We start from the raw sequence: 27,511 nt of genomic DNA, 5'->3' as shown, positions 1-27,511 counted from the left end.
TGAAAAATTATAAAATGCCTTTTTTGTGCTTACTTCTCTTAATTTAAGGTTCTTTGGTATAATGCCCTTTTCTGTGCCTTGGAACCCTTAGAAAGCAAAATAAAAATTTGCCAAATTTGCACTTTTGACCAAAAATGTAATTTTTTCAATTTTTGAAAGGTTGTTACTTTTTTATTTGCGTTCCAATCAATTTCACTGAATCGCCATTGGAAAAGGAATACAAAAATAAATAAAGTAAGTAAAAGGATTCTAATATCCACCCATTTAATTTTTTTTCAAAAATTAATAATATGAAAAGAATAAAAACTTTTTTTATTCTTTTCACTTTTTTTTTAAACTTTTTTGCAACAATACTGAAGAGTGACAAGAACGACAAGAAAAACATGATCAACCCAAATACAAGGACTGTACCCTGCAGAAGAGAAGAACAGAAAAAAGAAACAAACAGCGATTTAAAAGAGAATGGAAAAAATAGAAAAAAATCCATTTACATTACACAAAAAGAAAACTGTAAAAAACCTTCCAAAAATCTCCATAACAATTATGATATTATAAAATGGTTAATTATTATTTAGGCACCAGTCCTCTCTTACATAAAATCAAACTCTTTTCGTGGATATTTTGGCAACTGTCCAGTAAAATGATAAATTCTGTGGACCGGAACAATAAATACAATTTTGCCTTAACCTCTGTCTTTACAAAATAATCAAAAGATGTATACATCATTACTGTCAACTCCTTTTCTGCATATGGTGTAAGGTCAGGTCCAGTTTTGGCTTCTAGCCAAGTAAACAAATAGACTTTTCAAGCGAGAAAATGATAAATATACCACGTGGAAGATCAAAAAATGTTTAGAGTATGAAAAAATTGTATTTAGTGAAGAAATCCTAAAGAATTTAAGGTGTTACTTACCTGGATAGCAATTTAGTAGTATTTAGAGGTTTCTGGCTTTTTTGGAAATGATAGTAGTTTTAAACTCCTGAAAAGGTTGGGATATTCGTTTTAGTATTTAGAGGCCTTTCCAAAATGATTAAGGCTTCTAGAGGCTTCCTATGTTTTTGGGAGGATTTCTGTAGTACCACTTGATTGATAATCACCGTCATAATAATATATACAGACTGGTCCAATAATTGTGAACCATTATTTCTGTCTTCTAAACCGAGAAAGTTCTTAAATCATATAAATATGTTAAAATTTGATGACAAGTTAACCTAACCTGGGAATCATGGTTGCCAAATTTTGTTTCATTTCAGAGATAATAAAAAAACAAAAACTATTTGATCAAAAAAAGTGTTTTCTAAACTAATGAATGTCGAAAATAAGTAACGTTTTTCCTGCATAGAAAAATTTAAATAAATTAATTAAATAGAAAGATTTCAACGGGGCCCTAAGAAAAAGTTGCTCTAAATCTAGGAGCTACAATGATATTAATTTTTTCTTTGACACCCTGTGTTTTGTAGTAGACTCTACATTTGAGAACTTGTTAAGTCTGTTTCTGAAACTTTTACTCCACTTTACGGTAAAATGATATTTATCACACCATCATCTAAAGTTTAAGACGTTTGTAAGTAAATCTAGGCGATTTAGGAGATTCAAACTTTTTGGCAACTTAGGAACAATTTTTATTACAATTATATTCAGTAGCATTTTCCCGTTGTGTTCTAGTTACTTACTGTACATTCTCTGAATGTGTATCTCTTCAATCATCAGTAGGACATTATAATAGTTTAGTGAGTGATTAAGAGCGTTTACAAAATATCTGCCACAAAAGACGTCTTATCTGTCTGCGCTACACTAAATTTTCAGAATTCCTGAAATACACACTTCGAAAGCTAATAGCCGAATTGGCAACGCTCCAATAATTGGTGTTATTCGGGCACTACTTTCGCAATTATATTATAACTGTCAATACGATCATTAAATTACTTTTAAGCTCATACAAAACAAGCAGCAGATGTGGCCGATAATATGATTTTCATGTCGTTTCAATTTCGAAATTGAAAATCGTCTCGGATTTTCGTATTTTTAACTTTCCAGTTAGAAAAATTGAACAATTCAGAAAAACAAATTGAATTTCAGTTGAGTGCACCAGTCAGAGAATAATTTAGTACAAAAAGCTCCCCCTCTTTGAATCGTTATTAAAAAAAAAACGGCAAGAGGGAAGTGTGATTAATAAGCTAAGTATAAGAACGATCCTAAAAAATGCTCGACTTTTTTATATGCAAATCAGTCAAACGAGAAACGAATTGGATATTCGGAAATATTAAAAAAAGGGGAGCTCGGATACCGAAAACCTCGCAAATAAAATAGCAATGAAACTTGCAAAGTTTATATTAATACCAATTTACGATAAAAAAGTATAAAATTTGACTCGCAAGAGGCAAAACTTTTCCGTACAGAGTGTTATACAATATTTAGATATTTTCAATTTGCCACAGCTCAGATCTAGTGCGGAAAACTAACTTTGCCGCATCCGAATAGGAAAAGTCACTTTTGCACTAGGCACTGAGTAATAATAAAATGTTGATGTTGCGTCAAGAAAACTAACTAAATTTACGTTTTTCTTTAACACTGAGTATATTATTGCCTTTCTATAATCAATGCTTTTTTAACTTGCCTTTAGACATGTTTTGGTGGAAGTACTAACCTCTGTAGTAACAACAACAGCAGAAACATAACAACCACATTGGTTATCTTGTTTTATATCGCAATAAGTTAAAATGAGACACAGCAAAAACCTACCATTTTTGTATACAAAATTTTTAAATTTCAAGATGTTAAAACCAGCTCTATAAACTTAAAATTTCCAGAAAGTATTATTATTACCGTTTTTAGGATAAAATTAACCGTATAGATTTATATTTAGAATGGCCTTAAACAGAAATTAATTTTTTGTATTAAACTATGTTAATTGAGACATTTACAGAATTAATAATTTCCCAATAATCCCTGCATAAAAAGAGTTTCAGAGGCCTCTGGCAATACAAAATGGCTGCCAGAGGCCTCTGGCATATTAAAAACAGTTTTAGTAAGCTTAAAAAGGTTTCAGAGGCCTCTGGCAATACAAAATGGCTGCTAGAGGCTTCTGGCACGTTAAAAACAATTCATAGTAAGCTTAAGAAGGTTTCAGAGGCCTCTGGCAATTCAAAATGGCTGCCAGAGGCGCCTGGCACGTTAAAAACAATTCATAGTAAGCTTAAGAAGGTTTCAGAGGCCTCTGGCAATTCAAAATGGCTGCCAGAGGCCTCTGGCACGTTAAAAACAATTCATAGTGAGCTTAAGAAGGTTTCAGAGGCCTCTGGCAATACAAAATGGCTGCTAGAGGCTTCTGGCACGTTAAAAACAATTCATAATAAGCTTAAGAAGGTTTCAGAGGCCTCTGGCAATACAAAATGGCTACCAGAGGCCTCTGGCACGTTAAAAAACAGTTTTAGTAAGCTTAAGAAGGTTTCAGAGGCCTCTGGCAATTCAAAATAGCTGCCAGAGGCCTCTGGCACGTTAAAAACAATTCATAGTAAGCTTAAGAAAGTTTCAGAGGCTTCTGGCAATTCAAAATAGCTGCCAGAGGCCTCTGGCACGTTAAAAACAATTCATAGTAAGCTTAAGAAGGTTTCAGAGGCCTCTGGCAATTCAAAATGGCTACCAGAGGCCTCTGGCACGTTAAAAAACAGTTTTAGTAAGCTTAAGAAGGTTTCAGAGGCCTCTGGCAATTCAAAATAGCTGCCAGAGGCCTCTGGCACGTTAAAAACAATTCATAGTAAGCTTAAGAAAGTTTCAGAGGCTTCTGGCAATTCAAAATAGCTGCCAGAGGCCTCTGGCACGTTAAAAACAGTTTTAGTAAGCTTAAGAAGATTTCAGAGGCCTCTGGCAATTCAAAATGGCTGTCAGAGGCCTCTGGCAATACAAAATGGCTGCCAGAGGCCTCTGGCACGTTAAAAACAATTCATAGTGAGCTTAAGAAGGTTTCAGAGGCCTCTGGCAATATAAAATGGCTGCTAGAGGCTTCTGGCACGTTAAAAACAATTCATAATAAGCTTAAGAAGGTTTCAGAGGCCTCTGGCAATACAAAATGGCTACCAGAGGCCTCTGGCACGTTAAAAAACAGTTTTAGTAAGCTTAAGAAGGTTTCAGAGGCCTCTGGCAATTCAAAATAGCTGCCAGAGGCCTCTGGCACGTTAAAAACAATTCATAGTAAGCTTAAGAAAGTTTCAGAGGCTTCTGGCAATTCAAAATGGCTGCCAGAGGCCTCTGGCACGTTAAAAACAATTCATAGTAAGCTTAAGAAGGTTTCAGAGGCCTCTGGCAATACAAAATGGCTGTCAGAGGCCTCTGGCACGTTAAAAAACAGTTTTAGTAAGCTTAAGAAGGTTTCAGAGGCCTCTGGCAATTCAAAATAGCTGCCAGAGGCCTCTGGCACGTTAAAAACAATTTATAGTAAGCTTAAGAAAGTTTCAGAGGCTTCTGGCATTTCAAAATGGCTGCCAGAGGCCTCTGGCACGTTAAAAACAATTCATAGTAAGCTTAAGAAGGTTTCAGAGGCCACTGGCAATACAAAATGGCTGTCAGAGGCCTCTGGCACCTTAAAAACAGTTTTAATAAGCTTGAGAAGGTTTCAGAGGCCTCTGGCAATACAAAATGGCTGTCAAAGGCCTCTGGCACCTTAAAAACAGTTTTAATAAGCTTGAGAAGGTTTCAGAGGCCTCTGGCAATTCAAAATGGCTGCCAGAGGCCTCTGGCACGTTAAAAACAGTTTTAGTAAGCTTAAGAAGGTTTCAGAGGCCTCTGGCAATTCAAAATGGCTGTCAGAGGCCTCTGGCAATACAAAATAGCTGCTAGAGGCCTCTGGCACGTTAAAAACAGTTTTAGTAAGCTTAAGAAGATTTCAGAGGCCTCTGGCAATTCAAAATGGCTGTCAGAGGCCTCTGGCAATACAAAATAGCTGCTAGAGGCCTCTGGCACGTTAAAAACAGTTTTAGTAAGCTTAAGAAGGTTTCAGAGGCCTCTGGCAATACAAAATGGCTGCCAGAGCCCTCTAGCACGTAAAAACACAAAATCATAGTTTTCGTTTTCTGGTGATATTATAAACGATGTTATCAATAATTGTTTTTTAGGGTAAAAATATTTCATTATTTTTTTTAGAAAGGCGGTCTATGAATAAGACACTTTTAGTAGTTTAATAGTTACTTTTATCCTAAAAATTGCCCTAAAATTTAACCCTTAATAGTGTATTTTGAGTGCTTAACCACCCTGTAGGTAGATACTTAATACAATACTAACTTTTAAACCGCCTTGAATGTTTTCCTCACCAGTAGCATAAAATTGTACTACACAAAGTTTTGTCACTGTATTTGAGCTTATATTTCTTCTAAGACGTTTTTTCTGATTGGTTTCAAAACAAATCTTATAGGCTGTTTATTTTTCAGCCAAAACTGATTTATTTAGGGTTATAGACGTTCTAATCCACGTCAAATCTATACAATATATATTTCGGCTTCAATAGGAAAAATAGCGAATTTTGCTGACAAGGTAATAAATCTGCAAAAAAAAACTTGGCCCGAAATAAGGAAAAGAAGTTTGTTGCCAGCGAATGGTTGATAGTTTCGAGTGTTCGTTACACACGACCAACTGGTATACATTTATAGTCCCGGTTTATTAATGAGTGCCATAAGAGCAAATCCGTTTTGGGTTTGGACCATTTAAAAAAGGGTAAGTCCTTTAGTTCCCATTCATTTAACTTGTATATCAGCGGTTTAATTCCGTATTAAGACAGCAAACTATTACACGCCATTAAATGGGATTAGGTGGCGGATTTTAGAAACGTCTCTACTTTTGGAGGAAATACCGCCGGTTCGTGGATTAAGTGGGATTTACAGAGAAATGTTGTAGAGCTTTTCGATCGATGGAATTTAAACTGACACTGAAATTTGGTTAAAATAGGGGATTAAATTGGCTAAAATAATACAGAAAAACTCGAAGAAGAAAAAAATGTTTGGTGTTTTCCCCAATTTTCCATTTCCATTCCAAGAGTTATGCCTAGAGAATTCTAATTTGAAACTTCGTTTACGAGATAATTGAGTTATTACGTTGGAAGATCCAAAACCAACCCAACTTAAAAATTGATGTGAAAACGGTGAAAATTGACTTAAGAAACTTAAAAAATTTATTTTTCAGTCAGTTTTCCTAGTTGACAGTAAATTACTTGAGAGGCTTAAAAACTGTCATAGTTTTCAGAAGTTGAAAAACTTTAGTAATGAAAATTGACTTGTAGACATGAAAAACTACTTTTCCTAGAGTTGTTTACTACAATTTCACGCATTTACACTTTGAACCACCAAAAAGTGATTCTGACCCAATAAAAATTGACACCAGAAGCCTAAAATTTGCATTTGAAGTAAGTTTTCATAATTTGAAAACCGCATATTGACATGACAGTCAAATTTTTGATATAGCAGACTTAAAAGACAATTTTTACATTTTCCATAGGCTTTAAAATGCCATTTCAAGCTTTGTCACCATTAAAATGACTTCTAGACACTTCAGTGTTAAAAAAATTAGAATTTCTTAAAAATCTAGACTGTTTTTACTGCTTTAAGGCTGTTTTCAAAAAAAATTAAATTTTAAAGCTCTTCAGGATCTTCACAAAGTTTTTTTACTTATCAAGCCGGAAATCCCAATTTGTACACTGTCTTGAAAATGTCATTTCAAGCTTTTTCACTATTAAAATAACTTGTAGACACTTCAGTGTTAAAAAATTGAGCATTTCTTAAAAATCTAGACTGTTTTTACTGCTTTAAGGCTGTTTTAAAAAAAAAAACAAATTTTAAGGCTCTTCAGGATTTTCAGAAAGTTTTTGACTTATCAAGCCGGAAATCCCAATTTGTACACTGGCTTGAAAATGTCATTTCAAGCTTTTTCACTATTAAAATAACTTCTAGACACTTCAGTGTTAAAAAATTGAGCATTTTTTAAAAATCTAGACTGTTTTTACTGCTTTAAGGCTGTTTTCAAAAAAAAATCAAATTTTAAGGCTCTTTAGGATCTTCACAAAGTTTTGGACTTATCAAGCCGGAAATCCCAATTTGTACAGTGTCTTAAAAATGTCATTGCAAGCTTTTTCACTATTAAAATAACTTCTAGACACTTTAGTGTTAAAAAATTGAGCATTTCTTAAAAATCTAGACTGTTTTTACTGCTTTAAGGCTGTTTTCAAAAAAAAAAAACAAATTTTAAGGCTCTTTAGGATCTTCACAAAGTTTTTTACTTATCAAGCCGGAAATCCCAATTTGTACACTGTCTTGAAAATGTCATTTCAAGCTTTTTCACTATTAAAATAACTTCTAGACACTTCAGTGTTAAAAAATTGAGCATTTCTTAAAAATCTAGACTGTTTTTACTGCTTTAAGGTTGTTTTCAAAGTAAAAAATAAAATTTTAAGGCTCTTCAGGATCTTCCCAAAGTTTGTGACTTATCAAGCCGGAAATCCCAATTTGTACACTGTCTTGAAAATGTCATTTCAAGGTTTTTTCACTATTAAATTGACTTCTACACTCATCGAAGCAAAAAATTGGAGAATTTTTAAGAAATTCGGACTGTTTTTAGTGCTTTAAGACTGAAAAATCCAGTTTAAAACTATTTATACTATTATAGGGAAGTTTCCGTTTCTTCAGTGATAAAAGTAAAAATTAGTCTTTAATTTTTAGAATTAAATTAGTCCGAAAATTTAATTGAATTCTAGACTTGTTTTAATCCAGAAAATTGAGTTGTACACCAATTAAAGTGCTTCTTTAGTCTTAGTAAAGTAATTTTTAGCCTTAAAAGTAAACTTTTAGACTATTTTTAGTAGTAAAAATGAATTTTATGCGCAACATTCTTTGTCTTGATTTCCGGACTGTTTTTAGTGCTTGAAATCCAGTTTCAGATACTCGACAATAGATTGCAGTCTGGAAAAACGAATTTTTACAACTACTCCTAGTAGTAAACAAGTTTTAAGACTATTCAGTACAAATTTGGACTCTCACAGTTGAAAATCAGATTTAATTACCTATAGTCTAAAAATTAAACGCCACTAAAGATTAGTCCAAAATTTATTTTAGATAGATTAGACCAGATTTTAATCCTTTTGAACCATTTTAAAGTAAGAATTTAATCAAAATTGGTCCAACGGTCTGATGACAGTTTTAGCAAAAAAACGATGATTTTAACTGAAATTTGAAAGTCTGTGTCTTCCTTAGGAAACGTTCTTCAAGAAAATGCATGTCAACTTATTTTTTGATGGTGAACTATTGACATTTAAAACTAGACTACCCTGTACATTTTTGTGCTGATAGCGTTCCGTTAGAGCCTTTAAAAAGACAAATTTTTTTTTGGAAAGAAATTTTGTTTTTTAGTTAAGTCGTAAAAAAGTGAAACTACACTGACGTCTGGTGGTGAAAAAACATCAAAGATGTAAACCATGTCAAGTGCAGTTTTTAAGACATTTGATTCATATAGTTAGAAGCAACAAACAGATTTGTTAAATTTTAACTGCTTCACACATCTTTCAAACTTCTGCAGAATCAACGTTGTAAACCAAGTCATTTCTCAGTAGAGTTTTCTAGGATTAGCTTAACATTTTGCAAAGTAATACAATAATTTTAGTAATCATTGATATAAAAGGTAAAAGTATTCTAAATGTTTTAGTTTTTCGTCTAATCCACATGTGCAGTATTTACGTTAATTACAGCACCATGGGGTTTGTGTATTAGGATTTACGATTCATATGATATTAGGTACTTTGATTTTCAACTATAAATGCTTTTATTTTCAGTTATGGTACAGTGCTCGGAATTGGAGTAGGTATCACCAGGGACTGTTCTACATTAATGGTGGCTCAATACTTTAAACGAAAACGGGAGTTTGTTGAAGTGTTTGTGGTCTCTGGAACTGGATTGGGTATAGGACTGATGTCAATGCTCATTAAATCTACGATAGGGTAGGCCATTTTCAATACTCTAACAGCTAAAAACTTTTCTGGGAACTCAATTTGTATAAGTATAATGTATACGTTTGGACCCCAATTTATTCGTCCCAAAAGGGAAATTTACGCAATCCCAGAGCAGAAAATCCGGAATGTCGTCGTAAAAATACGACCCTTTCGGAATGACCCACGTTTTTTGATAAAAGTATATTTTTGCAGTTCATTAGGTTGGAGATTGGGCTTGCAAGGAATAACCGGCACACTGTCAATTACTTTCATCTTGGGCACGTTCTACAGGTCGGCGTCTCTGTACCATCCTCAAAGGCGCGCCATTCTGCACATTAAAAACCAGAAAAGGAAAATCCGGGATAAAAATCGAATCGACGATAAACCGCCCTTTTTCGATTTAACAGCCCTGAGAAGCACCACCGTTCGAATATTGTTGTTTTCCACTGCGGTGACGTCCTTTGGCATCAGTACGCCACTCTTCTATCTGGCTTACCATGTCAAAGTTGAAGGTAAGTTCAAAAAAGTAAAAGCCAATCGGGTTAGAGAAAACTGGCACTTTTTAAAGTAAAAGACCCTCGAAAAACGTTTAAGGCTCTCGCATGTCTTGAATACGAAATAGAGCATTTACTAAACCTTATACATAAATAGGTGAGTGCAGATGTTTATCTGCCAGATCAGTTGGATGATTTGCATGCGGATAGTGGAATTGAATACGCGACTGGAACGAAGAACGATAGTTTTTTAAAATAAATAATAATTCATTTAGACGGTAGAATTGAAAAGAGAATAAAAACAAGTTTAATGATGTGTACAATCAACAGTAGAAAGTATTCGAATCTACCACCTTCTCTAATGGTTAATGTTTTCCAGTTTACCTAAATTTCTTAACTCAAATTTCCCAAAACAGACGTCCCATAAATATCAAGCTTATTTAAACCAATAAATCCATATTTCTGACTAAACTAATAAAATAACTTAGGACGTTTGTTCCAGGTTTGGACGAATGGATAGTCCTCTTACAACTCTACTTAGGGTTAGCCTGTTCGCTGGGTTGTATTATCTTCAGCACTCTGGTACTACACAAAACGTCCGAGTGTCGTGTAGCCAGGCAGTACCTGTGCCAATCTGCCATTTTCATGTGCGGACTGTCAGTACTAGCCTTCACTCTAGTCAACGATAATTACCACGCATATGTGATGTTTGCCTGGATTTACGGTAAGTAATGATGGAAAGTTGTTAAATTTGAGTAAGAGATATACTGGGTGGTCCAGTTTTAAATGTCAATAATTCACCATTCGATAGTCCATCAAAAAATAAGTTAACATACATTATGTCATTTTCCTAAAAAATGCTTCCCAAGGAAAAAACACAGTCCATAAAAGTTTAGTTTAAAAAATCGGTTTCTTGTCATAACTGTCAGACCGCTGGAGCAATATTTTAATCAAATTTAGAACAAATATATGTGCAATTAATACTCATTATGTGATGTTAATGACGTTTGTCGAAACTGTCCAGTGATGTAAATACAGAAAGATGGTTTTCATGTTTCTGCTTCATTCTCTACGTCACTGTATATTTTTCAAAAATATTTGTTTACTTGTTCAATTTACAAAATAAGTATCTCTTATAAAATTCTGATTTGAAACTTTGTTTACGAGATAATTGAGTTAATACGTTCAAAACAAACCCAACCCAACTTAAAAGTTTTCTTGAAAACAGTGAAAATTTACTTAAGAAGCTTAAAAAACGTCTTTGGACATAGTTTTCATAGTTTCCAAACAAATTCAAAGACTTTAGTTTTGAAAATTGACTTAGAAACCAGTAAATTTACTTTGAAACGGTTAAAATTGACTTGAGAGGCTTAAAAATTGTCTTTGTAACCAGTTTTCAGACAAATTGAAAGACTTTAGCCTTGACAATTGACTTGGAAACTATGAAAATTGACTTTAGAGGCTTAAAAACTATCTTTGTAGTCAGTCGTTATAGTTTTCAGATAAGTTCTTTAGTAGTGAAAATTGACTTGTAGCCATGAAAAACTACTTTATCTAGAATTTTTGACTACAAATTCACACATTTCAACCTTGAAAATTGACTTGAACACCAAAAAGTGACTCTGTACCAATGAAAAGTGACATAAAAAGCTTAAAATTTGCACTTAAAGCAAGTTTTCATAATTTGAAGACAAATTTCAATATTTTAGTCTTGAAAATAGTCTTAAATACAGGATATTGCCAGATTCATGAAAATTGACTTGAAGACTAACTTTTCAAGTTTTCTTACTTTGCTTTTTATTTTCTTAGAATTCTGGACTATTTTTAGGGCTTTAAAACTGCTTTCAGCTTGGAAAATCAAATACCTATTAGGGTTATCCACCAAGTTTTTGACATAGCAGACTTAAAAAACTATTTTAACACTTTCCATAGGCTTAAACATGCCATTTCACGCTTTGTCAGTATTAAATTGACTTCTAGACGCTTCACTGTGATTTAAGACTGAAAAACCGAATTTTAAACTATTTTTTATAGTAAAAGTTATGTTTCAGACTCTTCATTGATGAAAGTAAACAATTTTGGCATTAAATGCTTCGATATTAGTCTTGAACGGTAATTTTTAGAATTAAATTAGTCCGGAAATTCGGACTGTTGCCAGTGTTTAATTGAATAAAAAAAAAGTTTGAATTGAATAATCAGTTTTACACTACCTATAGTCAAAAAATTGAACGCCAGTAAACATTAGTCCAAAAATCCTGTTTTTTGACTATTGAATATTTAGTGTCAAGCAAAAAAAAAGCAAAATGCTACTTTGCATACGTAAAATTGTGCGCAAAATAGCTTCTTTACAGTAATTCGTAGAAAAAAAAATGTATATCTTGTATTTGAAATACGACTGGGCAACACTGACTGGGGAACAAAAATACAGGGTGTTCCATTTATTAATATAATCAAAACATGTATCAACAATTTGACAAATGAAAAATATTACAACTTAGAGTTACTTATTGAGTAAAATAATTAAATGCTTTTTTAATTATCATTATAGTAAGTATTTTTTTATTGCAACAATCTAGATTTGTCTTGGCAACTTAGTTCTCAATTCGGCTTTAACCTAAAACGACTAGTTTTTTTGCAATCTAACGAAATATTATATTTTTACAGAATATTTTGAAAGCAAGCGTGTATTTGGTCCAAAATCACTGATTACTCAGAAAATTGGTTTTTAGTTTCCTAGAAAAGTTATTGAAAATTGAAATACACGTAGGAAGGTCACATTTTGTCGTCAATCAGTTTCATGGTAAAAAATAAAAAAGTAGTAAACTTGGAAAATTCAAAACCCAGTCCTGTTTGGAAAATTTTCGTTAAAATAGGAAGTAAACTTTGAATCACTAGTATACATTAGCTATTTATGTAACCAGTTACGAAAAGTTCGATTTTGTGTAACGAATGAATGTTTGTAGGGCGAGCGCAGCGAGGTCCTACAATTTGAATGAGTTACACAATAAGACATTTTCGAAACGTGTTGCATACATAATTTTTTCTAATTCAACAAACTCGATTTTTTTAAATTTCGGCCGCCATCTTGGATTTTCTCCCTTCCAGTGACAGTTAGAGTGAAACTGACAGTTGCAATCAACTCCCCGACCCCAAATTAGCCGAAAACTAATACAAACTACAAAAAGTTGGAAAACAAAAAAGTTGCGTGCGGAAAGTGTTTTTCTCGCACTAAAAACCAACTTTTTTGCTTTTTGAGCTAGAACGTGCGTCTAACCGTCATTTTATGCTAAAATTTCTTGGAAAACACGCTGGTTAAGTCGGTTTTTTGATATCTCGAAAACTAACCGAGTTAGAGCTAAATATTCACATTTTAATCATCTGACAGATATCTGAGTGACAGATAGGTAAAATCTAACTTCTTCAGAATTTTGATTCAGATGAAATGAACTTTTCATAACAAGTTACATAAAGTGATACTTTTCGTAACTAGTTACAAAAAGTAAAATGTTTTGTCACTCTAATAAGTTTTGAAAAGTGTCACTTTATATGCCAAAATTAGAAAAAAACCATTTTTATCATTATAATTAAAATTGTCAATTTACATGTCAGAGTTACACAGCAAATCGAATGCGATGCGGCAACAGCGACCTCTTTCTTGTTCTGGAGGATGATAGATGATAGCGATTATGCCAAAGATTTATTTTTTGAAGGAGGATTAAGCCGTAAAGGGCAACCCTTATCTCGCCCTCGGAAATGAAATTTTCCTTTCCTTTTAGGGGGCGTCTCGGTTTTTTTTTTGTGGTCCTGATAGATTTAGTTAAATTGCGGTGTCTTCATATCGAATTCCTTCGTGCCTGATTTTATAACATTTTTTCAATTTCAGTCCAAAATGATATGGACAGAAAAAGCTTCAAATAATTTTGGTTTGTTTTGCAGGATTTTTTTATGGTGGTTACTGCTACTCGTTGAAAATGTACACGTACGAACGGGTACGTGCCAGACACTTTTCGCGCACGTGGGGTTACGTGCAGCTGTCACAGTCGCTTCCGATCGCTATTGGGGTTCCTTTATCAGGTAAGGAATCTTTATAAAATTTCTTTTACGTACAAAGAAATTATTCAAGACACATTCTGCATTATTCATATTGTTGCGAGTTACGAAAATCAATATTAATCTCAGCTTGACTGTTTGTTTTAATATGTAAAATATAATTTACAAAAAGTGGGACAAATTCAAATAAAGTACCAGATTTTGTTGTCAAATTTAAATAACTTATGTTAAAGCTCCATGAGAACAGTGAGTAGTACCTACTCAGAAAAATATGGGACACATGTTTTTTTTTTTCTGAAGAAGAAACTTTGCAACAGTAACCAACAAGTATCAGTTTTGTTTCCTAAAATCCGACACAAGGTAAACTTGAATTTTATTTCATAAGTTCTCCAGAAATCCAAATCCAAAATTGTACTACTATTTTGTATGAATACTTTTTACGTCAAAACAACTCCATTTGAAACCAGTGTGAATATACTAGTAAAATGTAACACAATTTTACTTATTATTGGATATTTGGAGAAATTTGATTCAAGTATCCAGCATTCTATTGGAAACATCTTATTTCAGGCTCAATATTGTTACGATTTTCCCGTGGGTTTACAGAAAGTCAATTTAACTAAACAATTTATAAATTTATTTACACTTCAAAACACTCCGTACCATAATTAATTCGGCTACTAAAAACACTACTACAATTCCACAATTATTCCACTATTTAAGCTTTACCGCGTTCCCAAATTCACTACGTTCTAGAATGACCGCAAAACGCTTCGCGATTTGCCTCGAATATCAAAGATGCTTCCGATCGTCCCTATCCGCTTCATCTAATTCCTGGTATTTCTTGAGTCTGTCCAGATGGACAATTTTCATCTTGCCTTTGGGGCTGCGTTGGACTCTGTACACGACGTCATTTAACCTTTTTACCACATTGTAAGGTCCCTCCCAGTGTCGTTGCCATCTTTGACTTAATCCTTTGCTCCTCCTGGGTTGAAACATCCACACAGCATCACCTTCCTTATAATTGCCACTTGGTCTGTGGTCCAGTGTCATCTTCATACGGTCGTTGTTTGGTTTCATCTTCTCTCTCTCAAGTTCCTGAATTGTGCTGGATCCCTTCTGTAACGAACACTGGTCACACCGTTTACACCATTCCTCAACGTCCTTTCTGAAGTCAATCCAGTAAAATCGATCTCTTATTCTAGCCAAAGTCTGGTTTACTCCAAAGTGTCCTTCTCCGCGACTGTCATGTAGTTCTCGCAGCACATTCTCTTTGCAGGAATTGGGCACTATTGTTTGGTAAACAAAGCGTTTTCCGTCTGGACTTTCCCATTTGCGAGTAATTAAGTCATCTCGCAGTCGAAGCGAATTCCACTGCAACCAGTAACCCCTTACTGTTGGTCCATATCTGGAAATCTGTTGCCAATCCGGTTTGAAATCCTTCTCCAACCATCTTCTGATTACTTTCAAATCAGAGTCTGAGCGCTGTCCTTTTATTATGTCTTCCTTAGAAACGCTGCTCTTCATTCTTTTTTCTTCAAGCACGTTCTAGAATGACCGCAAAACGCTTCGCGATTTGCCTCGAATATCAAAGATGCTTCCAGGTGTCGCTTCCTAACTGTGCCCTACTTTAACACGCGCCCGGCCAGATATTGCGGCACATCGATTTCATCCCGAATCGAGTGCTCAGAAGTATCGAGCATAGTAGGCCCAAACCGTAACACTATCTACCTACATAATTCCTTATTTTAGTAAACCATCGTAAACATGTTAAATCACTTTACTACTCTAAACTATAAACTAAACCTAAAACACATAGCAAGCAAAACTAAACAATCTATTCCCACAGGATATCTGAACGAACATTACGGAAATCGTACTGGCTATTACTTCAGTGCCACATGCACTTTACTAGGCAGTTTGGTCCTGTTCCTGACCGATTTGCATAGACACAAAATATCCCACCATAAACACACTCGAGAGAATGGCACACGTCATTTATGTGTTAACGATGCTTGTCCCCAAACCAGAAAATTGTCGTTTACTCAAGAGCCGGAGAACGAACAGGGACTGAATTCGGCCACTGCCGCCGCCACTGCTTTTATCCTGGGTACCGACCTGGTGCAGAACCATTCAGGGGGTGCTACCGATGCTTTGGTGGTTTCCGCCGACAAGGGAGAGTTAACGTGTATTTCTGAAGAAGGTACTGTTAGTTCTAAGTGTTTAATGCAGTGAAACAATTGTTTTATTTAGGTATTGCTGATATGGATCTTCCCGACGACATTTTGGACGATTTGGGCTACATCGGTGATTGCATCACGTCCTGCAACAAAGTGGAAAACTACCTGATGCTGAGCGAGTTTGAGAACAATTTATTCGCGGAACTGCCTTCGGTGGTGGACAAAAAAGGACGGAGATGGTCTTTAGCCGGGTTTCTGCACAATAGAGAGGCAGAAAAAAATAAGGAGCAGGATGAAGAAAGTGAAATCAACGAAAACGTGTTGAACAAAAGTGACGATAAGCCGTCCAAGTGCAGTTTACTGTCTAGAAACGCTTTGAAAATATTAAATGAATCGTCCGTGTAAAGTCATATAACACACAGTGTTAGGTTAGTTTGAGAGAGGGTTCCTATTTAATACTTCATGTTATTTTTATATACTGTAAGACTGACTCTAGCTAGCGAATGTATTTGTGAGAAACAGTAAAAAATATTTAATAAACGTTGAAAAATGTTTTTTTTTTTTTCGTTTTTAAGAATAAAACCAAGAAGACACTTCACACACTAGATTTTCTTCTAAATAGTGCACTTGGTGATCAAGACTAGCATATAACATGCGCTGACGACACAGTCTTCTTAGCTGGAACAATAACCTACAAAATGATTATTAATAAAATTGTCGCTGTTAGCGAAGAATATGAGTTTTCATTGAACATAAATAAAATATATGTGAACAAGACAGAGATACATTTACAAATGTGAAAAGTATTTTCTGCTGGATATATAGATGATGAGGTGGTACCTATTTATTATAACAGAGAAAAATGGAGACATTTGAGCTATGTCTTCTATACAGGGTGGTCCAGTTTTAAGTGTCAATAATTCACCATTTGATAGCCAATCAAAAAATAAGTTGACTTGCATTATGTCATTTTTCTGAAAAACGTTTCCTAAGGAAGATACAGTCCAAAAATCGTTTTATAGTTTAAAACTGAACATCCAAGACTTGTAAAAGTCCAAATTTGTACTGAATAGTCTAAAAACTTTTTTACTACTAGGAATGGTTTTATGATTCGCTTTCTCAGACTGCCTTCCTAGTTGAGTGTCTGAAACTGGCATTCAAGAACTAAAAAAAGTCCGGAAATTAAGACAAAGATTGTATTGTGCATGAAACTCATTTTTTACTCCTAAAAATAATATAAAAGTGGACTTTTAATGCTAGAACTGACTTTACTAGGACGAAAGAGAGTCCAAAAGTATATTTTCAAGACTTTAATTGGTGTACAATTTTCTTCAACTTTCAACAAGTCAAGAAGTAAATTAAATTTTCGGACTATTTTATTTCTAAAAATTAGTTCTCAAGACTATTATTGTAGCATTTGGTACTGAAGAAACTTGACTTTTGGAAATAGTCTTAAACTCGATTTTTCAGTCTTAAAAAGCACTAAAAACAGTCTGAATTTCTTAGAGATGCTACAATTTATTGCACCTATGAGTGTAGAAGTCAATTTAATACTGAAGAAGCTTGAAATAACATTTTCAAAACTATGGTCAGTGGACAAACTGGCTTTTAGGCCTGATAAGTCAAAAACTTTGTAAAGATAGTCTTGAAACTCGATTTGAGGCACTGAAAACAGCCTTAAAACACTAAAAACAGTCTAGTTTATTAAGAGATACCCGATTTTTTAGCACTGAGGTGTCTAGAAGTCGATTTAATAGTGATAAAGCTTGAAATGCTATTTTAAGTCTATGAAGAATGTAAAAATTGTTTTTGAAGTTTGCTATGTCAATAACTTGGTGAAGATAGTCGTGAAACTCGATTTTCCAAGCTGAAACCAGTTTTGAAGCTCTAAAAATAGTCCAGAATTCGAAGAAAATGAAAAGCAAAGTAAAAAGCACGAAAAGTTCGTTTTCAAAGCAATTTTCATGAATCTAATGTCAATGTCCTGCATCTAAGACTATTTTCAAGACTAAAATATTGAAATTTGTCTTCAAATTATGAAAACTTACTTCAAATGCAAATTTTAAGCTTCTGATGTCACTTTTCATTAGTTCAGTCACATTTTGGGGTTCAAGTCAATTTTTAAGGTTTAAATGTATGAATTTGTTGTAACAAATTCTTGAAAAAGTAGTTTTTATGTCTACAAGTCAATTTTCAGTATTAAAGTCTCTCGATTTGCATGAAAACTGGTTACAAACACAATTTTTAAGCTTCTGAAATTTTTATCTTTTCCAATTCAATTTTCAAAATTAGTCTTTTAGTTTGTCTGGAAACTATGAAAACTGGCTACAATAATATTTTTTAAACTTCTTAAGTGAATTTTCCGTTTCCAAGACAATTTTTAAGTTGGGTTGGGTTAGTTTTGGTTCTTTGACCGTAATAACGTGTAATAAAGTGCTTGTTCCAAATTTGATCAATATTGCTCCAACGGTCTGACAGTTATGACAAAAAAAACGATTTTTTAAACAGAAATTTGAAGGACTGTATTTTCCTTAGGAAGCACTTTTCAGGAAAATGACATAATGAATGTCAACTTGTTTTTTAATTTGCTATGGATTGGTGAATTATTGACATTTAAAACTGGACCACCCTGTATTTGCTACTACAGGTTGAGCGAATAAAACTCAGGGAACAAAAAGTACAGAACGAAGAGAAACCTGTAAGTAGTTTTATCCTTTCACAAAGAATTTTTGTAATAATGGTCATCCAACACTAAAGTCACTAAAAAGCATTACTATTCCTTATTTAGAAGACATGAAAAAGCTGTAAAGAGGCAAAAATGTAGCAAATTTTAGTCTCTACAACATTTCTATGGTGCATTTTGGGCTCTAAAGGATCACTTTAGGAAAATATTTGCCAAAAATGCCCCTAAAGCACGAAAGCGTTTTGTGAAAGTTCAATTCAATTGACCATAACTGTGTGACTGCTATTTGAAGAAATGCTCTACCATATTTATAGGAATAAAATCTTCATATTTGTACTTAACCATTTATTCTATTTGACAAAACTAAAATTATTCGTTACAACGCTGATGTAACATAAGGTTTAGATCTAGATGCGGCAATTTCACTAATCCTAACACCAATAGGACGTCGATCGTCATACAAAGTCGGCGCTTGCAATATAATTCCTGCTGTACCAACTAGAACTGCTAAAGTAAATATCCACAAAAACAATCGATCCAAAACCATGGCCACATATTTCCAATCTTCTTTAACCTAATTATAAAAGAATATCGCGTTTCATTTACTAAATCTGCAAACATTTGAAAATTTACCCGTGTCGAGTCTTGTTCCCGTTTAATATGACTGGCAATAAACCGGACACCGTCCATAGCTTTGTGTACTTCCGGACATTGATGCCAGGCCAATTCCGCCAGAAACGGATCCATGAAAGATTGGAATGCTCCTTCAACAGACATACGAATGATGGGCGAGGTGGTGCCGTGAATTCGACAGGCTAACAATCTGGCCGATTCCGGTTCCCTGACAAATATCAAAAACATGCACGAGCTGGACAGCAACGCAAAAAAAATCAAACCTGGACAAGAGAGTATCACAGATGCTTGCGGTGGACGCCAATTCCTGAGATTCCTGCTCGATAATTCCCGAGTCGTGATAAAACTTTCGTAAACCGTTGCAACTTTGTATTAAAGCGGACTGAGAGGTATCGTATTGGTTGTAACTAGATGGAAAAAACAGTATGTACATATAATATAGAAGAATACAATTTGACATAACAAGATGAAAATAATATAGTATTATACAGGGTGGTCCAATTTTAAGTGTCAATAACTCACCATTTGATAGCTAATGAAAAAATAAGTTGACTTTTATTGTGTCATTTTTCTGAAAAACGTTTCCTAAGGAATTACAGTCCTTCAAATTTCAATTTAAAAAATCGTTTTATATTTTAAAACTGAACATCCAAGACTTGTGAAAGTCCAAATTTGTACTGAATAGTCTAACAACTTTTTTACTACTAGGAATGGTCTTATGATTCGCTTTCTCAGACTGCCATCCTGGTTGAGTGTCTGAAACTGGCATTCAAGAACTAAAAAAAGTCCGGAAATCAAGACCAAGATTGTATTGTGCATGAAACTCATTTTTTACTACTAAAAATAGTATGAAAGTTGACTTTTAATGCTAGAACGGACCTTACTAGGACTAAAGAGAGTCCAAAAGTATATTTTCAAGACTTTAATTTGTGTACAACTCAATTTTCTTCAACTTTCAATAAGTCAAGAAGTAAATTAAATTTTCGGACTATTTTATTTATAAAAATTAGTTCTCAAGACTATTATTTGTAGCATATGGTACCAACATTTTTTTACTTTTATTACTGAAGAAACTTGACTTTTGGAAATAGTCTTAAACTCGATTTTTCAGTTTTAAAAAGCACTAAAAACAATCTGAATTTCTTAGAGGTGCTACAATTTATTGCACTTATGAGTGTAGAAGTCAATTTAATAGTGAAGAAGCTTGAAATAACATTTTCAAGATTATGGTCAGTGGACAAACTGGCTTTTAAGCCTGATAAGTCAAAAACTTTGTAAAATATAGTCTTGACACTCGATTTGAGACACTGAAAACAGCCTTAAAACACTAAAAACAGTCTAGTTTATTAATAAATACCCGAATTTTTAGCACTGAGATGTCTAGAAGTCGTATAATAGTGACAAAGCTTGGAATGCCATTTTAAGTCTATGAAGAATGTAAAAATTGTTTTTTAAGTTTGCTATGTCAATAACTTGGTGAAGATAGTCTTGAAACTCGATTTTCCAAGCTGAAAGCAGTTTTGAAGCACTAAAAATAGTCCAGAATTCGGAGAAAATGAAAAGCAAAGTAAAAAGCACGAAAAGTTCGTTTTCAAGACAATTTTCATGAATCTAATGTCAATGTCCTGCATCTAAGACTATTTTCAAGACTAAAATATTGAAATTTGTCTTCAAATTATAAAAACTTACTTCAAATGCAAATTTTAAGCTTCTGATGTCACTTTTCATTAGTTCAGTCACATTTTGGGGTTCAAGTCAATTTTTAAGGTTTAAATGTATGAATTTGTTGTAACAAATTCTTGAAAAAGTAGTTTTTATGTGTGCAAGTCAATTTTCAGTATTAAAGTCTCTCGATTTGCATGAAAACTGGTTACAAACACAATTTTTAAGCTTCTGAAATTTTTATCTTTTCCAATTCAATTTTCAAAACTATAGTCTTTTAGTTTGTCTGGAAACTATGAAAACTGGCTACAATAATATTTTTTAAACTTCTTAAGTGAATTTTCCGTTTCCAAGACAATTTTTAAGTTGGGTTGGGTTAGTTTTGGGTCATTGACCGTAATAACGTGTAATAAAGTGCATGTTCCAAATTTGATCAATATTGCTCCAACGGTCCGACAGTTATGACAAAAAAACCAATTTTTTAAACAGAAATTTGAAGGACTGTATTTTCCTTAAGAAGCACTTTTCAGGAAAATGACATAATGAATGTCAACTTATTTTTTAATTGGCTATGCATTGGTGAATTATTGACATTTAAAACTGGACCACCCTGTAGATATAGTAGTATAGATGGATTAGATTGTTATATTTAGCCTAAAAATCATTGTGGTAGCATTTTTTCCGTACATTTTAGGAACACACAGTCGTAATAATTACGAGCTGCAACAGCAAAACTTGAATTTTTCAGATATTCACTACTTACCCATGATTATCCAACATATAATGAGGCCTCCTCATCACCAAAAACCTTGGCAGAATATGGATGAACACTCTTCGAACCCATGGAGACATTACGTGGGTTTGTGGACATCGAAAGTGGACATTCAGAACAACTACAGTCACGCATATACTGAAAAGCATTGTTAATTGAATTAGTTATTTATATGTGCTACTTTTGGTACCTAAAAGTATCTAAAATCATGGTAAACAAAACAAATTTGCCCAAAAGGGGCACTACTAGCGACGTAGGAGGGATGATCTCTGCCAGTAAAAGGAAGAATACTGTCAGGGATAGTAATATCGAAATGGACAAGCTGACCTGCAAATTCAAACTTATAAAATATTGAATTTACTTTATAAATTTCTAAAAAGCTACCTTCTCACCACTATCAGAAGGTAAGTAAAACACCAATATGGTAAGAAAGGAAATTCCCATACAAGGAATTATAAGATTCACAGTGTAAAAAAGAGTTTTACGTCTCATTGTTATGTTAAACGTGATGTCCAGGTAAGGTTCGATACAGCAACTATAGTATTTCTCACTTCTGTTACAATTAAATTGATTAGTAGTATCACTGAAATTTCAGAGGGAAATTAATTAACCTTGTTGCAGGAACCCCCAAAATGTCCCATTCAACTGAAGTGTAAAACTCTGTTAAATCCATACCCAGTTCCACAACTTCGGATCCTTTGGCCTCATCAGTGTGTCGGAGATCAACCTACAATCACCATTTCACAAATTGTAACAGTCCTCTTCAACTAAATATCACAATAAAACTAAAATGTTACCATACTTGAAACCCATCATAAGTCCATGATCCAAATTTCATCACGCAGGTTTGCTCATCAAAAGGAAAATATTCAACATCAATTTCGCACGATGATTTGTAAATGGCTGGAGGTTTCCATTCCACCATTCCGGTATATCTGAGTGTAGCCTTGGTGGCCAAAGTCATTTCAAAGTTACCATCGGCACTGAAAAAGAAACATTTCGAAGACGTGGTTCATGACAATTGATAAGGAACCAACTTGTTGTACAAAACTATGTCTGGTCTCCAAATATTGTCGGAAGGTACATGGAGCATGTCTACATTGCCATAGTCTGCTGGGTTCCATTGGAGTTTGTAGTCGTACCAGGACTAAAATCCAGATATTTAGTAAATTGATAAGGAAAGGTAATATTGAGATTACCTGTTCAACCCAGACGTTTGTTGTCATAATTTGATTCTTTAAATTCTGAAACAAAGTAAGAAAACAGTATGGCAAAACAATTTTCTATCAATACTAGAAAGCATATTTCTCCAGTAATAAATTATGTTAAGTCAAAAGAAGTAGGTTGATTTGCTCTCTAGGGACCAGAAATAAAGCTAAAACCTACAAACTCATATAATCATATAGTTCGTCGACTTCAAATATGCGGAGCACATGCCAATGACATTCATTAATTATTATTTTAGATGGTATACAGAGTGGGTACAAAGAACACTATACTAATGCATTTAATCAAATACTATGTACAAGCTTCTTTTAAACTTTTGTAAAAATGTTATTAAGTCTTTTTTTGGCATTTCTGGTTTCTTCAAATGGTCGGTTTTAAAAATAGGGACTATCTTGTAAATCTTGTGAAAGTACTTAATAAAACAAATTTTCAAAATATTATAGTTTTTACATTTTGAGCAGTTTTGGTACAAAATTTATACTAAAGATTTTCAAGAAGAATATCAAAAAGTTTTATTTAAGAGCTATAAAAATAATAACATAAACTTAGTATTTACATTTTTTCTCAAGTTTGTCTGTTTTTTGTACTATACAGGGTGGTCCAGTTTTAAGTGTCAATAATTCACCATTCGATAGCCAATCAAAAAATAAGTTGACTTGCATTATGTAATTTTTTCTGAAAAACGTTTCCTAAGATACAGCCCACCAAATTTCAATTTAAAAAATCGTTTTATAGTGTATTTCCTTTACAATGAGGTGCAAGTCAATATTTTGACAGGAAATTCAAAATGGAGGCCTGGAACACCATTTTGTCTCTTATTTCTTGAAACTACGTGAAATTTCCTTCAGAATGAGGTGCAAGTCAATACTTTGACAGAAAATTCAAAATGGCGGACTAGAAGCGTCAAAAAATACAACTTTTTTATTTGTCAAGTTACAGTTAACGGCTCGGGTAAAACTGAACATTCAAGACTTGTGAGAGTCCAAATTTGTACTGAATAGTCTAAAAACTTGCTATTAACTACTAGGAATAGTCTTATAATTCGTTTTCTCAGACTGCCTTCCTGGTAAAAACTAAAAACAGTCCGGAAATCAAGACAAAGATTGTATTGCACATGAAACTCATTTTTTGCTACTAAAAATAATCTAAAAGTTGATTTTTAAGGCTAGAACTAACTTTACTAGGACTAAAGAGAGTCCAAAAGTCTATTTTCAGGACTTTAATTGGTGTACAACTCAATTTTCTGAAACAAGACTAGAAGTAAATTAGATTTTCGGACTATTTTATTTCTCAAGACTAATTTAAATCCTAAGACTAACCTAACCTAACCTAACCAAAGCTAACATAACCAAAGCTAACCTACGTAGCATTTGGTACCAACATTTTTTACTTTTATTACTGAAGAAATTTGACTTTTGGAAATAGTCTTAAACTCGATTTTTCAGTCTTAAAAAGCAAGTCTGAATTTCTTAGAGATACTACAATTTATTGCACCTATGAGTGTAGAAATTTAATAGTAAAGAAGCTAAGTTTGAAATGACATTTTCAAGACTATGGACAGTGTCCAAACTGGCATTTAGGCCTGATAAGTCAAAAGATAGTATTGAAACACTAAAAACAGTCTAGATTTTTAAGAAATACTTGAATTTTTAGTACTGAGGTGTCTAGAAGTCGATTTAATAGTAAAAAAGCTTAGAATGATATTTTAAGTCTATGGAGAATCTAAAAATTGTTTTTTTAAGTTTGCTATGTCAATAACTTCGCTTTTCCAAGCTGAAAGCAGTTTTGAAGCACTAAAAATAGTCCAGAAATCTAAGAAAATGAAAGGCAAAGTAAAAAATACGAAAAGTTAGTTTTCAAGACAATTTTTATGAATCTAATGTCAATGTCCTGTATCTAAGACTATTTTCAAGACTAAAATATTGAAATTTGTTTTCAAATTATGAAAACTTACTTCAAATGCATATTTTACGTTTCTGATGTCACTTTTTGGTGTTCAAGTCAATTTTTAAGGTTTAAATATATGAATTTGTAATAAAAAATTCTAGAAAAAGTGGTTTTTTATGTAAACAAGTCAATTTTGAATATTAAAGTCTCTGGATGTGTATGAAAACTGGTTAGAAACACAATTTTTAATCTTCTGAAATCAATTTTTATCTTTTCTAAATCAATTTTCACAACTAAAGAATTTCAGTTTATTTGGAAACTATGAAAACTGGCTACAATAAAATTTTTTAAGCTTCTTAAGTCAATTTTTCGTTTCCAAGACAGTTTAGACTTTAAGTTGGGTTGGGTTAGTTTTGGGTCTTTGAACGTAATAAGTGAATTATCTCGTAAACGAGGTATTAAATTAGAATTGTATAAGAGATAATTAATTTTTCATCGTGAACAATAAATTTAAAAGAAACTGTAATTTTTGAAAAATATCCAAAGACGTAGAAAATAAGACAAAAACATGAAAACCATCTTCCTGTATCTACGCTTCTGGAGAATTTTGGCAAACGTCATTCATAATGAGTATTAATTTCTAGAGTGCTTGTTCCAAATTTGATTCAACGGTCTGACAGTTATGACAAAAAAAAACGATTTTTTAAACTGAAATTTGAAGAACTGTATTTTCCTTAGGAAGCCTTTTTCAGAAAAATGACATAATGTATGTTAACATTTTTTGATGGGCGAATGGTGAATTATTGACATTTAAAACTGGACTATGTATTACATTATTTTTAGTACAACCCGATATAAACTTATATAATTCAACTTATAACTAAGTTTTGCGTTAGATACGAGTAAATTATCATTTTGCGCTTTACTTTATGAAAACATATTGTACTGCTCATGCTTATCAAAAATTCGGTAGTTAAAACATGCTTAAGGACACTTAAACTTAGTTAAGTATATTTGTATAGCAAAACGAGATATAATAAAACGTTTAGATCCTACAATCCAAGAATTCTCTTCCAATCATTGTGTGTAGACATCTTAGATAAAAAAAGTTTGCCAAAACCTTTCTCAAACTGGCCACACCAAACAAATATTAGTAATTAGCAATTTAGATTAGCTTATACTGTTTAAGCAAAAGAAGTAAAAAAAATAACTTAACAATTAAGAAAACAAAATACATACAAAGGAAACAACTGGATAAATGAAGGTCTTAGAAAGTGAAAGCTTACCACATCAATAAGCTGGGACAGTTTCAGTTTGATCTTAACCGAAAGGGCATCGCTGACATTTACAACAGGTCGTACCAACTTATTATAATTGGACAGTAAATCATCGTACAACCTTTTGGCGTGCGGATTTCCAAGTGACCCTAAAAACCGTCAAATTTCTTCACTTCCTGTGTTCATTGTGATCATAAATAACACTTTTGTACCTGTGATTAGAACCCCAATTAAATAAAGCGGCCCCAGCAGAACCATTTTCTAGTCACAATCTAACCACTGAATCAAAAAACAATAAGAGCTTCCTTGTGGTTTTATCTACATTTCCCCAACTCCACTTTCCAGTGTTTTGCACTAATCCAAAACTCAAACTACCACCTTCACCTCCCTTTGTTCGTTCCCCATGTTTATGAGAACTTATGTTAACCACATAGTTAAATAGGTGCAAAAAGGGGGCAATAATTCGCCAACAAAGCTGTCCCGAGACTGCGTCCCTGGTTTCTCTGGATTCCTGGATATAGTGCGCGCATCCAGCCACGCAGACCGATCCAGATTAGGATGTAATAGAGAATGCGAAACACGATTACGAGTGGCAATGAAGGAGTTGAAAGCCTTTTCGATCGACCTTTTTTAGTGACAAACACTTTAGTAGCAAAAATTTCGTTAAAAGACGTTTTATTATTTACTTAAAATGTTTGTCTATAAAAAACTGTCAGATTATATATATTTTATTTCACTTTTTCCTCTCAAATCGATTTGAATGAAACATATATTAGCAAAACTCTTATAACAACTATTCTTACATTGTAAAAACTAATGTAAAATATAGAACAAACGTATAGCAACTAAATTGAAAATTCAACAATAAAAACCTATTAGAAAATATCAATCTAGAGTATAGATAGTCAAAGGTGGCAGAAAATATTAACACAAACATTCAACTTTGCTTCCATACTAGCTGGATCATCTCTAAATGTTCTGTGAAAATCATTTTACACACAAATTTGTGGCACTCTGTACGTATTGTAATTAGCATTGATGTATTTAAATTCGGTGTTGATACATTTTAAAATTATTTATTGTTTGTCTTACCTTTCTACACCATTTCCAGTTACTACAATGAATGGTCTGAATCAATAGATAACACTTCAAACTTTTAAAATAAATCTAACAACACTGGACACTTTTATTTCGGAGCAGTAAATGTGTCTATGTAAACTTTCACCGTCCTTTATTTGAAATGTGTAACCTTTTGTCGCTACTAAACAAGAAACTGTGTTGTAAAAAGTTTGTTCTAATTTGAAAAAACTGCAAAATTTAAGCTTATTTATTAATTTAAAGAGCACCCTGTGTGCAAATGAATAATTTCACGTAAAACCTGTGCTGAATTCACAAAACTTTAACATTTCTGTCTATAACTCCTCAAAAATTTTGCAAAAGGGGTAAAAACTCTCAAAACGCCTATTTTCGCAATTTCCAAAAATGTCTTTAGTTCTAACATGTGTTAGATGTAGCAAGATCAATATTCGTAGTATTTCAACAAAATATAATACTACAAAATAAAACTTAAAGTATGTAGTACTTCTTACCTGACGTTATCTGTTATCAGTTATTGTTTTACTGAATTGCAATGCATATTCATATTGCTGCACTGCCATGTTCTGTTCATTTTTAGTTTATTTGT

At 33.2% G+C, this 27,511-nt stretch overlaps 2 protein-coding genes across 8 annotated transcripts in view; one reads left to right on the top strand and one right to left on the bottom strand.

The window, feature by feature from the left end:
• LOC145725078 (monocarboxylate transporter 10-like) overlaps positions 1-16,238 on the top strand; it is a 54,147-nt gene extending 37,909 nt beyond the window's left edge. For all 6 annotated transcript variants that reach the window (XM_081973705.1, XM_081973663.1, XM_081973680.1 and 3 more), the window contains 6 exons: positions 8,807-8,971; positions 9,176-9,474; positions 9,959-10,180; positions 13,393-13,530; positions 15,356-15,709; positions 15,760-16,238. In XM_081973705.1, the coding sequence (XP_081829831.1) occupies positions 8,807-8,971; positions 9,176-9,474; positions 9,959-10,180; positions 13,393-13,530; positions 15,356-15,709; positions 15,760-16,091 (1,510 nt within the window). In that variant the 3' untranslated portion in view covers positions 16,092-16,238. The remainder of the gene's footprint in view (positions 1-8,806; positions 8,972-9,175; positions 9,475-9,958; positions 10,181-13,392; positions 13,531-15,355; positions 15,710-15,759) is intronic.
• Positions 16,239-18,699: 2,461 nt separating this feature from the next.
• Positions 18,700-27,287, bottom strand: LOC145725146 (acetylcholine receptor subunit alpha-like). Of its 2 annotated transcripts, none has more exons than XM_081973792.1 (12): positions 26,040-27,287; positions 25,837-25,976; positions 22,636-22,671; positions 22,474-22,583; positions 22,239-22,419; positions 22,048-22,163; positions 21,821-21,989; positions 21,627-21,763; positions 21,428-21,574; positions 19,266-19,409; positions 19,003-19,210; positions 18,700-18,943 (listed from the first exon to the last, which is right to left on the bottom strand). In XM_081973792.1, the coding sequence occupies exons 1-12, from the start codon at positions 26,083-26,085 to the stop codon at positions 18,746-18,748; spliced, it is 1,632 nt and encodes a 543-aa protein (XP_081829918.1). In that variant the 5' UTR covers positions 26,086-27,287; the 3' UTR covers positions 18,700-18,745. The 2 variants fall into 2 exon arrangements, with proteins under 2 accessions (XP_081829918.1, XP_081829910.1); XM_081973784.1 differs by having other exon boundaries at positions 22,636-22,680; positions 26,040-27,184.
• Positions 27,288-27,511: the final 224 nt, after the last annotated feature.

Source organism: Ips typographus, linkage group LG1, assembly GCF_016097725.1.
Source record: "Ips typographus isolate SLU linkage group LG1, UJ_Ityp_2.0, whole genome shotgun sequence".
Lineage (NCBI taxonomy): Eukaryota > Metazoa > Arthropoda > Insecta > Coleoptera > Curculionidae > Ips > Ips typographus.
The sequence above is the reverse complement of the archived record's forward strand: the minus strand, read 5'-3'. Positions and strand labels throughout refer to the sequence as shown.